Below are 16,550 nucleotides of genomic sequence, written 5' to 3' on the forward strand. Positions count from 1 at the left end.
TTTCCCTGTGTGCCTTGCGGTGCTGCAAGGTGTAACGGGTGTTGTAGTCCGGCCTTCGGGCTGGTCCAGCAACCAACAGGACGGGATGTCGGAGGTGCGGCTGCCTCCGCTACGCACCCTAGACGACTTTGTTCTGGGGTCAGCGCGTCTGGCAGCACCGGATCCATGCGACCCGCAGCGATGGTGCCACCGCGTCATCAACAACCTTCTCTACTACCAAACCAACTACCTTCTCTGCTTTGGCTTCGGTCTCGCTCTAGCCGGGTGAGGGAGGGAGGGACTTGGTGGTTGGTTGGCCGGAGACACCAGGGCCATGGACGAGTGCCCTGCGGATCCTTGAGGACCTGGAGAGGGAAACTAGGAAAATGCTAGTCCAAGAAGGGCAAATTCGGTAAAAATGGGAAAGGCCTAAGGGGCAGGGGAAAGGAGGCAGGTCCTTCTGGGTATAAGGAGGGCCTGATGGGAAAGAAGAATGTTGAAGGAAGGACCTGAAGAGGCAGGAGAGAATGGAACTAAAAGAGAAAGTGGGCTGGGAGGTGGACCTGAAAATAAGGCCTAAAAATGGGGGATTCATACTTGGTTTGGTGATGTGATAGGACCAAATTACAGCAGCCCTGGAGGTCTTGGGACAGAGGCAGGGACATGGACGTGGTAAAAGTTGGAGGGATTGGAAAGTGAGTCTAGTGAGTATCAGGTCTTAGAAGGTAACTTGTCCACGATTAGAACACACCAGAAGCAGATACTTGCTGGAAAACCTGAGCCCAGAGGGAAGAACCTGGGTTGAAATGATTGAGACCAAAGAGATGGAGAATCTACAGGAGGGTCTTCGTAAGGGCTGGAAGTTAAGAGTGGGACCAAAGGCCTGGAAGCATTCTAGTAATGATTGCAGGAGGGATCTGTAGAGAAATAGGGGTGGTGATGGGGAAACAGAGGACACCTAGGAGAGGATCCTCTAATGATTGTGGGGGCCAGGAGAGATGGAAGTGTGTGGAGACTAGAGGCCTGGATGAGGGATCTGCAGAAGCTACCTTAAATGGGGTATGTGGGGACAGATGGAGGGTGCTAGAGATAAGCCCTGCGAGGGTAGGAAAGACCAGGAAAATGCTAAGAGCTCGGGGCATCTAGAATGGGAGGACCTGAAGCAAAGCCCTCAGGAAAATGGTATGTAGGCTTGAAACAGGAAATGAGGGTCCATAGGAATTCCCCTGGAGTATGTACCTGTTGGGGCTGGTGGGAATATTAGCAGGCTGGAGAATGGAAATGGGAAATCAAAGCTCTTGGTGCTCAGGATGGGGGAGGGGATGGTGAGGCTAGCTTAGTACCCTTGTTCCCACAGGTATGTGCGTCCGATGCACACCCTTCTGAGTGCGCTGGCAGTGGTGGTGGCCCTTGCCATGCTGGTGTGGGCGGCTGAGACCCACGCAGCAGTGAGACGCTGCCGCCGCAATCACCCTGCCGCCTGCCTAGCTGCAGTGCTTGCCATTGGCCTCCTCATTCTCTGGGTCGCGGGCAGCGCGTGCACCTTCCTGTTCAGCATCGCCGGGCCCGTGCTTCGTGAGTCTACTAACCCCCTGAAATGCCTGGTTAAACGGTCAATGTTTAAGATGCTAGGCTGGGCCTGGGTTCTTGGTCTGAGACAGGGCCGGGAAACCCAGAGGGTACTCAGTTAAATGCTGCAGTCCTGGCTTCGCCCACCACCCACCCCATCTGGGAACACCTCCCTTATTAGTGAAAATTTGGGTCTCCTAGTGTTAAGTGCCTTAAAGCGGCCACTTCCAAGTTTGAAAAACCTTTCTGGCCACACCTCCACTACCAAATTGATTTACTCAGCCATACTTCAGCTGCCCAGCACTCCATTGGCCTGCCTGTGCACTAGTCCCCTTCTGTGGGCTCCGATTGGCTGCAAGCTGAGGCCCCACCCCACTGATCCCACTCTTCTTCATACCACCCACAGTGATTCTGGTGCACGCCTCCATTCGCCTTCGAAACCTTAAAAACAAGATTGAGAACAAAATGGAGAGCATTGGTCTCAAGCGGACACCAATGGGGCTGTTACTAGAGGCGCTGGGACAAGAACAGGAGGCTGGATCCTAAGGGCCTGGGACCTGCACCCAGGACCTGAAGAACACCCCACCCGCACCCAACCCATATCCAGGACCCAGAGCCCTTTTCCAGCCTTTACAATAGCAGTCAAGAGCACCCTGGCCAGTCAAAAAGATTGGCCATCAGTGATTTCCACCCCAGTTTAAAATTAGGGTATCATTCATTCCCAACCCCCCTCTCCTTATCTAAGTACTAGTCTTCCACAGCCCTGAACTTGGGACCCACAGCCACTCCAGCCTCAGGCTTGGGCTCAGTACTAAAGCATCTATGGCCAGTCTCAAACCATGGGCCCAGAGGTATTTAAATTCTGGGACTCATTTGTCTTCCATGTTCAGCACCAAAGCTGGGGCTTGGGGCAAACCATTCTCACATCTTGAACCTTGGACCAAGGCTTTCCCAAACTCCACCCCAGCTTCAAATCTAGGTTATGGCATTGCCAAATCTAGACCCCCCAGCTAAGTCCTCCCTCAGGTATCCTGACCCTGTTGAACCAGGTGACCCCAACCTTCACCAGTTCCAGTTGCCTTCAGCTGTTGAAGAGGTTTTACTCCTCCTCTAATGTTCCAGAGTGTCAAAGACCAAGGGGTGGAGGGTGGGGTAGCCCCAAATGGAAAAGGGGTGGTTATATCAGTGTTACTCCAACAATAAAGCCGTTGCATCTCTCGAGCTGGTTTGGGCTCCTGGCTGAAGTCCTTGTGCATTTCAATGGACACGATGGCTTGTTTTTCAATGCTGTTGAAATCTGACTTTCTGTGGGCTAGAGGGCTAAGCTCTTAGGCTCTTCATCAAATCTGTTCTGAATCAGCACAGAGAGATCAGGGGCGCAGTGTATGGGAAGTCGCTCAGTGGCATCATGTTGTCTAACAAGTGGGAAGCCCTAGTATCTCACATATACATGCATATGCATGTACAAATTATAAGAGTTCTTGATGTGAACCAGGAATCTGAGTAGAAGCAGGCAAAGAAGTTGCCTTACCTCTAGCTACTTCCATAGTGCTTTTGTTTTACCCTGGCCCACCTCACAGTATTATTTTCCTATAAAAGGTAGTGTATTATCTGGACTGAACTAGAAGTGTATGCCCCTGTGGCAAAACAGAGGAGCAACACAGGGGTTCAGTTTACACATTTATTATAGAAATCCCCTTCCAGTGTGAGTAGTGTCTTGGGCCCAGATCCATTGGTACAAAAAGAAAAGTTTAACACCAGGTAAAGGGGGTAGGGGAACCCCCCCCAGGTCCAGAAAGTCACAGATAGGTATCATAGAAAACAGTTTGTACAGATTTGTTTAAAAAGCAGTGAATGTAAGGAAAGTCAGGAGGATATGACATGGCCTGTGGCCCATGGCCAGATGTCACCTGAAGATTTTTCTGGCATCTACGAGATGCCAGGTTCAACCACCACAGCATCCTGTGGTGTAACACACCTGATGGCTCTGCCCCTTGCTAACCTCCTGCAGGGCCTCCTGATTGGGGATGGTGGGCACACAGGCTAGGGGCAGAGAGGGATAGGGGTTCCTTTAGGTATCCCATCCAGACATCATCCAAAGGTGGGCAGAGTGCCCATTTGCACAAGAACTCCCCTAGTGGGGGAGAGCAGGGAGTTCTGTACATAACAGTCTCCAGGTAGCCTTAAACAGGGCCCCAAGATCCTTTATGGTCTATTTCATCAGGGGGAGGGTGTTCCTAGATGGAACAGGCTGGGCATGGGCACAGGAATGAACCCAACCAGGACAAACTCACAGTTTCCCTTTTATAAAATTCCTAGTGTTGGGTAAAGACAGTGAATACTAAATCACAACTGTAAACAGAAATGTAGGAAGGGGCTTAGAGTCCCCATGACATCATCTCCCTCGTCTGTGAAGCTGACTGAGGCCTCCAGTCCCCAGCACAGTATGAGAAGAGAAGCAGGGTATCAGACACCTTCCTGGGCCCATAGGGAACCAAGGGCCTTGGAAGATCAGGTTGGCACCCCACCCCCAGGACTGAGCAACTACATCCCAGAGCTCAGCAAGGTCGCCTTTGTGCTCCCCAAGTTGGAGTCATGCTCAGGCCAACAAGGGGCATATCAGAGTCAAACCAGTGTCCCTGGGGTTTGGGGGTCAGAACTGGAAGACTGCTCCCCCTCTAGCGTCAGGTCACTTAAGCGAGCGCTCAGCTCCGGGGGGTACAGGAAGTCCGCGTAGTATCTTTAGAAGGGATAGCAGGAATCCGGAGGACAGGGTAGGGAAAACCAAAGAAAAGACAGACAAGACACAGAAAGAAAGAGGAAAATAGGCTCATTAAAGAGGTGAAGGCAGGCATATGACAGCACCTTCAAGGGTCCCAAGCATGGGGCATGGAAAAAGAGGAACAGAAAGGTAAGGGGCACATGATGTCCCTTCCTCCCAGCACCCTGGCTTCAAAGCTCATTTCCAGTTGACATGCACTAGTTAGAATATTAAAATCCTTCTACAGCTTGCCTTTTTTTACTTTTTTGGTACCAGGGATCAAACTCAGGACCTTGTACTTGCCAGGCTAGCACATACACTACTGAGCTATCTCCTAGGCCCTCCTTCTATAGCTTGGTAAAGAGCTACTACTACCAGCACCCAAGATCCCCCTCCACCAGGACCCTAAGGACTAACACTGCTCACACCTGGTACAGTGTGCCAATGCTGCAACTAATGTCCTTGTGCTCCCAGTCATTAGCTATCATGACTAGTTCCCTGGCCTGGATAACTTCAACATATGCTTCAAGAGACCCCTACCCATCATCAATAAAAGCAGCCCCCATACCTGCCGGAGACAGGGGGTGCTGTGAAACTCCTCGAGTGTGGGAGCGGTGCCTGGCTGGGGGCCCCATAGAGCGCCTGGCCCACTTCATAGCAGCGGGAATGGAGGAAGGGCGGGTGTGGTGGGCCCATATGTGGCAGCACAGGCCGGCGCTGGGGCCCCATGGCCAGTCCCGAGTTCCGGATGTACCAGTCCCTCAGCCCCTCCAGGGCCAGATTCTTGTGACCACTGCGCTCACCAACCGGGGGTATTCGGGTGGGTGGGGGCATCCACAGCAGAGGGTTTGGATGCACCTCTGGGCCCTCAGCAGCTTCCAAGGGCAGGCCACAGGGCTTGGTACGAGTAGCACGGGTGTGGGGATCCTTGCTGCGGAGGAGGGGGCTGCTGCTGTCAGCTGTATACACAGGTGGTGGGCCAGGGAGCATGGCAAGGAGCCCGTCCCGACGGGAGAGGGGTCCTGGGGCCTCAGCTGCAGGCAGCATGTCCCCCCAGCCTGCCCCGCCTCCACTACGAGGCAGGCCCCGGTCCAAGGAATAGTCCAAGAGAAAGTCCCCACACACAGGTGGGAGCCTGGGGGCCCCTCGGGAGACAGGGGCAGCTGAACTTGGTCGGGTGGCCCGGGGAGGGTCTGGGAGGCCAGCTGTGCGGGAGGAGAAGGCAGGGGGTGGTTGGGGGCGCTCATACAGCACCTCACTGCTTTTGCAGACTGGGGGACCAGTGGCAGGGGGAGCCAAAGGGGCAGGTGGGGAGCCAGCTCCCCCGCTAGCTGCCCGGTCCACCAGCAGGGCCTCAGAGCTGTTGCTGCGCCGGGTGCGAGCTGCGAAGAGGGAGGCGCGATCGGAGGCAGGGTCCGCCCGGGGGAAGCCCATCTGGGAGTCCTGACTGCCGGACCACTGGCGAGAATGGAGGCCTTCAGGTCTGGGGCACAGAAGTAGGGGTAATAGGAGGAAGGTCAGAAAAATCAGGCAAGTCACCTGAGTGCTGACCACCCCTTTTTTTCTGAGCCTCCAGTTATACATCTCTAAAATGGACCTAGAATGAGAAGTTGTGTGTGTGTGATGGTGATAGATAGTGGCATGCAAATGACAGCTGAAGTTTGGTCCCAGACTAGGGACCCCAGGGGTTGGCAATGTATTGAGGGAAAGGACTGCTAGCTGGGGGAGTGAAAATATGCATAGAGCTGAGGAGAAAATACTAGCAGGGCAGAAGCCACACAGAGGGTTCTTCCTAAGATAGCTGACCCCTCAACTCCTGCTAAGGCCCTGCTCATGGCTTCTCTATGTCCAGGATGAAGCCCTAGTCTTTAGGCATAGAATGTAAGACCAATCTGAATTCTCTATCACACCATGTACATGAACAACAACAGCCACCATGCACCAAATGCAGGCCCCATAAGGACAGGGCTTTGGGATTTTTTACAGCCTGGAAAAGTAGGCACTTATGAGTATTTAACAGTATAGCGGTTAAAAGAAAACTCATAAGAGTCAAAATTGCTTGGGTTCAAGTATCAGGCCTTCAGTTTACTAACAAATAACCTTTATGCCTCAGTTTATCTACAAAATGAGAATGGCAACAACTGCCCTTCAAAGGGGTCTTGTGATATTTAACTAAGTTGCTATCACATAAAGTACTGACTACTAGAAGATGGTAGGTACTCAGTACATGTTATCCAGAACTTATTATGCCTGTTTTTTATTTTAAAATAAAAAGTAGGAGTCTTTATTGATATTGAGTTCTTTACATTCCTACTCCATGGGGTTTTATCTTATTGGAATTTTTTAATCAACCACTCATAATGTGTTCAAATGCCTGTGGTTTTCAAAGGCTAGTATTACTATGCCCATTACAAAAATGAGGCAATGATTCACAGAAAGGAAATGACTTGTCTGAGACACAGGAAAGCCCATACTCAAACTCTGGTGCTTCTGTTCCCAATTCTCACCCCTTTCTTCACCAAGATAATTCCTACTTTCAAAGCCCAAGTGCCCATATCCCACACTTTTTGGTAATTTCACCTCAACACTTCCAATTAGATCTAAAGGTTCCCTCCTCTGATCCTCAGACCCACCCACAGAGTCCCCTTACTTGCACAGCTGGGGGCCAGTGCCCCGGGTGAGGACAGGGGTGGCAGGCACACTTCGCCCCTCAAAACTGGAGGCACTCCTGGGCAGCGAGCGGGTGGGGCTAGACAGAGATGGGCAGGCCCAGGTCCAGGCCCAGGTTAGAGACCACACCCACAGCAGGCCCTCTGGGCAGCCCAGGCTCAGGATCCCATTCCTGGCTCCTGGGGTGGGGGAAAAAGAGCCTGTCCTCACCTGGTAGGGCTGGCCACAGAGTTCCGCCGGCTCTTCAGATCTCCATAAAGATCTGAGGGGGGTGGTTTCCATGGGGTTCGCCTCTCAGGGCTCCCCCCAGATACTGCCCGAAGTTGGTCCCAGGCCTTGGGTGGTGAGGGGCGCTCTGCCAGAGAGAAGCAGCCACGGGGCTCCTCTGCATAGAAGAAAACAAACTGATGTAGAAGTTAAAAAAAAAAAAGGCCCAGGGGCTGGTGAGATGGCTTAGTGGTCTAAAGCACCTACTTAGAACAAGCTTAGCAAAGCACAGGGACCACGGTTCCATCCCCCAGCACCACATGCCAGCCAGCCCTGCCACCTGGTGGGCTGAGCTGGCCACACACACACACACACACACACACACACACATAAATAACTAAAATTTAAAATGAAATATTTTTTTAAAAAAAGGCCCAGAAGGACCAGGACAGGTTAGCACAAAGAACAGGGCAAAGGCCAATGCTGGCATAGTGTTAAGCAGGCTAAGCAGCTAAGGGATGAGACAGGGCAAAAAGGGGAGGAATGGAGATCACAAGTGTGCCCTGGGGCTGTGGGGGCAGCCATGGGGTGATACTAAGAAGATGGGGGCAAGCTAGGCATGCTGGTGCATGGATGTAATTCCAGCACTCAAGAAGCTGAGGCAGGAAGATTGCTGCAAGTTTGAGGCTAGCCTAGGCTACACAAGGCCAGCCTGTACTACACAGCAAGAGTTCAAGGCCAGCCTGTACTACACAGCAAGACCCTGTCTCAAAATGCCCTCTAGAAAGGTGAGGGGCACAGTAAGATGGAGTGCAGCTAAGGAATAGTTAAACAACAAGGGGAAGGTTTGTGCAACACAGAATGGGCTGATTGAACCTAACAGGGCTGGGAGCGGGTTGAGGGATACAAGTCCTCACCATTGTCATGGCTGGCCCCAGATTCTGAAAGAGAGCTGCTCTCTGAGTGCAGGACTACATCTTCTATAGGTGAGAAAGGAAAGAACCAGAAGTATTACCCCAAGGCCTGGTTATCATTCCCTTGACCCACCTGATGGGCTTGTCTGCTTACCCTGCATTCTGGGTAGTCCCTCCTCACTCTATTCCCTCCCCAGGAACTCACTTTTACCTAGATGCAAGACCACCATGGACTTGGGTCTTCACTTTCCTAGGGCCTACTGGTCAGTCTCCCCAAGGTCTCCCTTGCCCATTTATCGCCCTTTATCACAACTCTTCTTATTGGTGGCTCCCTTAGATCTGTCCAGCTCCCAGCACTCACTGGCTGCTCATCCTCCCAACCCTACCGCATCCATTAGATAAGAGCTCATTCCCTGATCTATGCTTCCCTAGTCTCGCTGGTGGGATTCTAGAGCCTGGCTCACCTTGGCTGAGCTGAGTGAGGCGTGTACCTAGGCAGACTCCCTGGGTAGTGATGAGTGCCCCTGAGGACAGTGGTAGTGGCTGGGGTGGAAGCACTGGGAGGCCAAGGCGGGTCCGAACATCTCCAAGCTGTTCCTCCAGTTCATGCAGCCTCCTCAGTGCATCTGCCTGCACCTGGCGCCGGCGCCGCCGCTGCTCAGCACTCAGCTCAGGGGCCAAGGCCAAGCGACGAGCAGCTGCAGCGATCTGCTGCTGCACTGACACCTCCCGCTCCAGGGCCTCAAGAGCCAACTCCTATGGGGCCCAAGAGGGGTGGGACAGGACCAAATGTTGGAAATGGTCAGGCACAAGACCCAGGCAGTGGCAGAATCCATCTGTCCTGGAAGTGGGGCCTGCTCTTCCTTCAGGCAGGCCTATGTGCCTAGGGATGGAGCTTATTCACTCTGTTGGAGCTGGGCTTGTTCATCTTCCTGAAAGTGGGAGGCCAGTCCTGACAGCATTAGGGACAGCATAATGCCAGAAAACCAAGCCCTTTCCCTTCTCATCCCCACCTCCCAGGCTATACAGCATTCTTTCTATGCCTGTTCCTGTCCCTTACCCCGACTACCTTGCCCTCCACACCCATTTGCTCACCTCAGCAGGGCACAAGGAGTGATGTGCTGGGTTAGGATGCGGTGGAGGGTAGGCACGGGCTGCAGGGGGCCGCCGGCGGACCAACTGGGGTCGTTCACCAGGCTCCAGCGGGCACTCAGGGGGCAACTGGCCAGTGAGCTCCTGGAAGGGGCAGGGGATAGGACCAAGTGTCAGTTGTAATTATAGAGTAAAGCAGGGATGATCCCAGAAATTACAGAAGTCCTCTATCGAGCCTGGCCCTGCCTAGCACCCCACATATGTTATGTCTCTTCTTCTGATGAGTAGTGTAGAATCTTAGTCCTTCAATAGCACAAACCCTGGGTCAGTGGGCACCAAAGGCTACAAAACCTGGAGAGCAGAATATTGTAATTTATACAAAAAGACACAGTCTTCTCCAATCAGGTCTGGAGCTGCGTAGTCTGCACCACATTATTATTTCCAGCAAATTGTATTAACATTTATACTAAAAGATGTATGGCAAAACTACAAATCAGTCTGCCATGGTGGGGCACACCTGTAACCCCAGCACTTGGGAGGCTGAGGCATGAGGATCACTGAGAGTTCAAGAACTCAGACTGGAAAAAAAATGGGGCTAGGGAGATGGCTCAGTGGAATAAGCGCTTCCCTGGCAAGCGCAAGGGCCTGAGTTCAATCCCTAGTTCCCCAAAAATAAAAAAAAAGAACTCAGACTGGGCTAAAAAGTGAGCTCAAGGCCAGCCTGTACCGCAGAGCAAGACCATCTCAAAAAAAAAAAAAATCCTACAAATCATCCTATGTCAGTTCAGAGTAGGCTGTGCAGACAAATTTTGGAAACTGCTTTGAGTTTTTGAGATTTTAGAGATTTGGAGTTGTTGAGAGGGAACTGTGAGCCTACAACACCATATTTCACTAATACAATAATTCTAAGACATTTAAGCAGAGCTTTGAGGAGACAAAGGGCAACAGGGAACCTATAGTCCAGATAAGTAGCTCAGCAGCTGCCATCATAATCAGTCTACTTAGGGCCCCAGCTCCTCACCCGCTCCCACCTAAGACCCCTTGAACTCGGCTCTCACCGCCTCCTGGAGACAAACTTTTCGGAGCTCCTGAAGTTTTAAGTTGAGTGCCTCCTGAAGGACCCGCTGCCGGTCAAGCAGCCCCCGAAGACGCTCTGACTTCACCTGGGGGGCAGCCTCTCCAAACAAAGCAGCTGGACACAGGGGGAGCAAAGATCAGTAGGATAGCTAGGGCATCCTGGAGCACCTGTGGGACCAGGGACCAACCCTCCTCAAGAGGGCAGACGGTGATTCAGAGCAGGGGATAAGCAGCAGGAGAGAGAACCAGCTACTAACCTGGGGTATTGAAGGTAGGAGAGCTGATCAGCTGACCTTTGACTTCCATCCTGATGCTATGGGGAGCCCGTGGCCGATGGTTAGACAAGGCCTGGCAGTGACACAGGAGCCATTAAGAAAGCACAATTCATGACACAACCCCACATCCTGATGCCTGGCCCAACCCAACTACCCATGCTCCAGCTGGGAATTTAAAGTACTTTGGGCCCCACCCACCTGCCTGACCTGCCCTCTCATATTCTGTGTTGTCAGGACCCACTTGGCCCGGGTACCTTGGTTCCCTTCCCATTGAGTGGGAACACAGCAAGTAGGAAGCTGGGTGTATTTACGCCTCCTCAGAGGCCCATGGGTCACAGCCAGAAGTCTTGCCTGAAAAGAGAGAAATAATGGTAAAAATTCAATCAAATATAACAACAAGGGGTACTTATTAAGCACCTGGGTGCCTAGAACAGTTACCTAATATACCACTCTAAATCTTCACAACCCCCCAGTGATAGGAGTTCTGTTATTATTACCCCCATGTTAGAGATGAGGAAAGTAAGATACAGAAAGATGAAATGTCTTGCCCACAGTCAAGGACACGGTCTAGGCCCACCTTCAGGTCCTATATGCTTTCCCACACTACAGCTGCTTCAAGTTCATCAACTTCCTCATAAATTCCCCAATCTATTCATCCTCAGGGTCTTTGCCTGGGCTGTGGCTGCTGTCAGGAGTGCTGTTTTCAAAGTCTCACCACCCTATTCTTGCTTCTCACTTAACATTCTAGGGCTTACGTGTCACCTCCAGAGATGGACTCTGCATAGTACGCTCCCACTATTGCTGTTCAACAAGAGACCAGCTTCTCTATGCTTCCCTGTGTGTCCTATTATATCAGCATTTTCAGTACCTTGAATATCACGACACACACAGCAAGTACTCCAAGAATGTGTTGCTGACTGAACAAATGACTGTATAAACACAAGCCCAGAGAGTCAAGCCAGGATCTATGCCCAGGTCTTTGGGTCAATATTGTCCCAGTTCCATCCTGTGGCTCTGGTATAGCAAGTAGTCACATGGTATCAGGGTTCCTTCTGCCTTTTTCTTCCTCTGAGCCTGTCCTGAGACTACCAAAGGGAAGTCACCAAGCCAAGAATTGTGAGAAGCAAAGTCCACAACTACAGATAACAAGCCACATGCCTCCTGCCCTTTCTGCCCCCCAAAACCTTGGCTGATCATGGAGCCTACCTTGGCTGGCTGCCTGCTCTCCCTCCCTCTCACATCCTGTTCAGTCTGCAGCTGGGCAACCTGGTGATAATCACCTCCCACACTTGGCCTAATCTCTCCATGGCAGATGACTGGGCAAGCCTCACCTACCCTGAAATCCATGGCTACTTTTGCCACTGTAGCCAGGTGGGGTGAAGACCAGTCAGCCAAGAAGCATGGGTTCAAGCATGTTCCCTGTCTTTTTCTTCTTTTTTTTTTTTTTTTTTTTTTTTTGGTATCAGGGACCAAACTCAAGACCTTATGCTTGTCAAGCAGGCACTTATGCTGCTTTATCATTTCCCCAGCCCACTTTCCCCATCTTTATATTGTGGGCTACTGTCAAGCTCCCCTCAGCTCTGGGGCCTGTAAGGTGCCCCACTTTCAGTCCTACCTGCCCCATAGGGTCTGTATCCATCCCCTGAAGCAGTTGCCCCAGTCCTCATTAAGAGAGGGAAGGTCAGTTCCTAAAGCAGGTGTGTCTAACCTGCAGCCCACAAGACACTTGCTCTCCTTTACTGGGGATCGAACACAGGACCTTGCACTTGCCAGGCAGGCCCTTATGCTGCTGAGCTGTATCCCCAGTAAAAATATTTTAAAAGGCAGATATATATATATATATATATATATATAGATAGATAGATAGATATAGATATATCTATGTATCTCTATCTCTATCTCTATCTATCTATCTATCTATCATCTATATCTATATCTATCTATCTATCTATCTATCTATATATTACATGTAGCCCAAGACAATGTGTATTATGTGTACTCAGTGTGGCCCAGGCAGGCCAAAATATCGGACACATATGCCACAGCCATTCCACAAAGCCAAGTGGACTTTACAGAGACCTCACTTATTCACCTATCTAAGGGCTGGCACTTCCCTGTATATGCCCCAGCTCAGCCACCTCTGCCTCACAGGTCCAGGGGTTTCTCTTATTTTCCAAGGCCTTGTTTGGGTTGTGGGGGACTTTCACAAAGTTCCCTTGAGCCCTCCTCCACCCCAATAAGAACCCAACCTCCACCCCTGGGCCTTTCACCTCTTTCACCAAATTGGGTTCCACATCCCACACAGGGCTGCCTCAACCTTTCCTTCTTTGGGAGCTCAGAGCATCCTGGAAGTCAATGGGGTCCAGACAGGAACCCCAACTCCGCCCTGTCAGCCTGACCTCTGGGACATAGCTAGGACATGAGTCATAAGGTCACTGGGCAGGCTAGGCACAAGGTCAATGCTCCACACACCACACCCAGCTCTGGAGCCTTCACCTCTGCTCACCTGCCCTCCATACACTGGCTTCGCGGCTTAGCACTGTCCTGTCACCAAGCATAGATGGTGGATCCTGAGCAATCTGTTCTCCAGCCTCTGGGCCTCCCAAAGGTAACCCCAGGGGCCTTCTAGGGTTAGCCAGTCCTCCATGGGATCAGCCTGCCATCCCTAACAGGGCAGGGCTGAAGTAGGAGAACTGCAAGAGGGCACCCCCACACCCTGAGGCGGGCCCAGCAGGTTTTTCAGGTCTGCCCTTCTGACACCTCAGCCCAGAAAGAAATTCCTGGCTGTAATGACTGTTTACAATCAAGATACCTCACCTGGGTGGCACCCCAACACTGTCAGTAGGACCCCCACCTCCATATTCTGCCACTACGGGAACAAATAAACACTCCCAAAGTCTGGACTGTCCTACACCTCTAAGCCTTCACTTCCTCCATTCCAAGTGAACAAATGGGGGGTAGGCAGGTGGATGCCTGGGAAATCGTTTTGCAATAGCCAGGTCTGGCCTTTCCTGAGGGGCTGGCCTTGAGGTGGGGGAGGGCAGAGGCTGCTCAGCAGGAGAGAAAAGAGGAAGTGCGAGTGGGGTGGAGGAGGGGGACTTAGGTTGCTCTTCCTTATACCTCTTCTCCCATTTCCAGCTAGGAATCAATCTGTCCCAGAAAAAGATGGACATATTGGGCTTCACTCCAAGACCCCTATCCCAGTTCACATTGTCAGTGTACCTCTCCCACAGACCTAGCTCTCTCTGAAGGGAACTTCAGCATACCCTATGCCATGCGCCATGCCCTTGTCCCCCCCCAACACACACACCCTGGACTCACTGCTTCCAGGTGCTCACCAAGGCCAGAGTTCTATGGGGTGGCCTCCGGTACCTCCAAGAAAATAGTTGTCTTGACCAGGCCCTGGTTCAGCTGGCAGTGGCAGCAAGCTGCAGTGGCAGTTGCCTTGGCCACCTCCCACAAGGTAGTGGCCCAGCCTACCTGGCCAGGAACTGGGCTGGCCCACACCTTTTAACCCTTACCTGCCTGTCACCAAAGCTAGGGCCACCCAAGGAGTAATGTCAGGGACAGGTCCCCTCAGGGTGCTCAGCATGGCTAAGAAGAGAGCCTAGAACTGCTTCCTCACCCCAGACACTTGGTGGAGAACTATGGAGGGGACTAAGTCATGCAAGTAGCCACTGTCTGTTGCCCAGATTCCCAGAGGCTACATACCCAGGGGAAGGACTTTTGGCTGGGGAGCTGGGGAGACATGGGAAGATTATGTCTCTCAGCAGTGCCTATCCCATCTAAGACCCCTACTCTTCCTTCCCAGGGCAAGATGGGGTGGGAGGGAGGTCCTGGGGCAATTCCCTCATCATTAGGGTTATAATTTTCTAAGTTGGAGAGAGACAGAGAAACTCAACTTTTCTAAGGAGAGGCCAGGTCTCACAATCCAACTACCTTCCACACCTCCAGAAAAAAAAAATCTAATTAACTGTCTATAACTTATGCCCTACAAACCTAGAGGGAGTGGGTATAGACTAATGGTGGTGAACCTAGAGCATGCATGCTACAGTGGGCTCTTTGTATCACTGAAAGTTCTAACAGGTTTACCATCACTGGTATAGACCCAGCCTCCTCAGAGCTATTTTACCGATGTGGAAGCTGAGGCTCCAAGAAGTACAGAGGCTTGACTGAAATCACAGTGACATACATAACTAGAGAGGAAGTAAGAATCAGAACCAGGGGGGCCGGGGAGTTGGCTCAGTGGAATAAGCACTTCCCTGGCAAGTGCAAGGGCCTGAGTTCAATCCCCAGTTCTGCAAAAAAAAAAAAAAAAAAGACCAAAGAATCAGAACCAGGTCCTGGGCTACTGCAGACAGAGGCTACTCCTTCAGGGAGGAGGAGTAAGAAGGGGGCTCAGAGGAGGGGACTAAGAGTCATGCAAATAGCCACTGCCTGTTGTGCTTCTTCACACCCTTGCTGGGTCTCCCCAACCATCCCCCTCAACACTTCTGGCCAGAAGTGAGGCTTCATGCCAGGTAATTGGGGGTGCTAAAACCTGAGGAGGTACTATCCCCTGCACAACACCACATGGCCTCTGGGCCTGTCTGGCATACTCTACATCCTATGATCTATGTGGGACCATCTGCTCTGTAACCTCAGGGCCCAAAGTTAACGCTTGGAAGGCAGACCTTGTCTGGAGTGGAGCTCCCTGCCACATACCTATTAAGACTTTCCATCATGCCTGCCCACTTTTTTTTTGTGGAACTGGGGATTGAACTCAGACCCTTGGGCTTGCCAGGGAAGCCCTTATTCTACTGAGCCATCTCCCCAGCCCCCTGCCCACCTTTCTTCTTGGGGATGAGATTTCTGGTGTTGGGACACAAAGGTCCATTTCTTTATACCCTCCTGTGTTGCCCCACGCTGGCAGAGGTCCTCCCAGTGAGGTGATGGTGGAAAGTGTCCTCTTGGCCATGGCTTATTCAACCTCTGTGGATCACCAAAGATGTTGGCAAGACTCCCCCCCTCAAAAAAAAAAGCTGGTCCTGGGTCGGGGATATAGCTCAGTGGTACAAGCGCCTGCCTGGCAAGTGCAAGGTCCTGAGTTCGATTCCAAGCACCAAATAAATAAATAAAATCTTATTTATTATAGCCAAGTGTGGTAGTACATGACTATAATCCTGTCAAATCCCATTATTCGGGAGCCTGGGGCAAGAGGATTGCTGCAAATTCAAGACCAGCCTGAGCTCAAGGCCAGCCTGAACTGCATAACAAGACCCTGTCTCTAAAAAGACCCCAACCAAAAAAAAAAAAAAACTGCTCATGGTAGCGCACACCTGCAATCCTAGCACTCAGGTGGCTGAGGCAGGAGACTCCCCAAGAGTAACATAGTAACTTCAAGGCCAACCTGAACTATATACTGAGACCTTGTCTCAAAAATACAAAAAAAAAAAAAAAAAAGACACACACACAAAGAATGTTGGAAAGAATGGTGTTTATAAAAATAAAAGCAGGGGCGGGGGAGATGGCTCAGTAGAATAAGTTCTTCTCTGGCAAGCGCGGGCCTGAGTTCAATCACCGGTTCCACCAAATAGAAAAATAATAAAATTAAAAATTAAAAAATAAAAATGAAAGACATGACAGGAGATTCTTACTAGCAACGCAGACTGAGTCTCAAAGCTTAGGTTACCTCGTCTGTACAATGTGTAAAAGGTGGTTCCAGAGACAACAAATAATAACAACAGTTCACACAGAGGTGGGCTAGTGTGAGGGAAGTGGAGAAGGCCACTTGCACTAAGCTACATTCTCTTTTTTTAAAAAGTCATTTAGATTTTTTTTTAATTTTAATTTATTTTATTTACTCTGTGTGTGTGTGTGTGTGTGTGTGTGTGTGTGGCCAGCTCAGCCCACCAGGGGGCAAGGCCGGCTGGCATGTGGTGCTGGGGGATCAAACTGTGGTCCCTGTGCTTTGCTAAGCTTGTTCTAAGTAGGTGCTTTAGACCACTGAGCCATCTCACCAGCCCC

The 16,550-nt window shown here is 51.2% G+C and overlaps 2 protein-coding genes across 6 annotated transcripts in view; one reads left to right on the plus strand and one right to left on the minus strand.

The window, feature by feature from the left end:
- The first annotated feature begins 30 nt into the window (after positions 1–30).
- Positions 31–2,769, plus strand: Praf2 (PRA1 domain family member 2). Its single transcript, XM_004646285.2, has 3 exons — positions 31–264; positions 1,337–1,554; positions 1,955–2,769. Exons 1-3 carry the CDS (start codon positions 86–88, stop codon positions 2,092–2,094), a joined length of 537 nt encoding a protein of 178 aa, XP_004646342.1. The 5' UTR covers positions 31–85; the 3' UTR covers positions 2,095–2,769.
- A 446-nt stretch (positions 2,770–3,215) lies between these two features.
- Positions 3,216–16,550, minus strand: part of Ccdc120 (coiled-coil domain containing 120) — a 19,387-nt gene continuing 6,052 nt past the window's right edge. The window contains exons 1-10 of one of the 5 annotated variants that reach the window (XM_023706547.1): positions 13,883–13,970; positions 10,799–10,895; positions 10,527–10,617; positions 10,251–10,384; positions 9,196–9,336; positions 8,565–8,856; positions 8,104–8,166; positions 7,190–7,364; positions 6,960–7,058; positions 3,216–5,792 (exon numbers count right to left, since the gene is read on the minus strand). In XM_023706547.1, the coding sequence (XP_023562315.1) occupies positions 4,856–5,792; positions 6,960–7,058; positions 7,190–7,364; positions 8,104–8,166; positions 8,565–8,856; positions 9,196–9,336; positions 10,251–10,384; positions 10,527–10,575 (1,890 nt within the window). In that variant the 5' untranslated portion in view covers positions 10,576–10,617; positions 10,799–10,895; positions 13,883–13,970 and the 3' untranslated portion in view covers positions 3,216–4,855. Of the gene's footprint in view, positions 5,793–6,959; positions 7,059–7,189; positions 7,365–8,103; positions 8,167–8,564; positions 8,857–9,195; positions 9,337–10,250; positions 10,385–10,526; positions 10,618–10,798; positions 10,896–13,854; positions 13,971–16,550 lie in introns of those variants that run through there. The other 4 variants (XM_023706546.1, XM_023706549.1, XM_023706548.1 and 1 more) reach the window with 4 other exon arrangements.

Source organism: Octodon degus, unplaced genomic scaffold (genome assembly GCF_000260255.1).
Source record: "Octodon degus isolate 3935 unplaced genomic scaffold, OctDeg1.0 scaffold00263, whole genome shotgun sequence".
NCBI lineage: Eukaryota > Metazoa > Chordata > Mammalia > Rodentia > Octodontidae > Octodon > Octodon degus.

Bases quoted from the DNA above. Each gene is read 5' to 3' on its own strand.
- Praf2 (XM_004646285.2), top strand. From the start codon at position 86: ATGTCGGAGGTGCGGCTGCCTCCGCTACGCACCCTAGACGACTTTGTT. The intron at 265-1,336 runs GTGAGGGAGGGA...TTGTTCCCACAG, and splicing joins TTCGGTCTCGCTCTAGCCGG to GTATGTGCGTCCGATGCACA. The intron at 1,555-1,954 runs GTGAGTCTACTA...TACCACCCACAG, and splicing joins CATCGCCGGGCCCGTGCTTC to TGATTCTGGTGCACGCCTCC.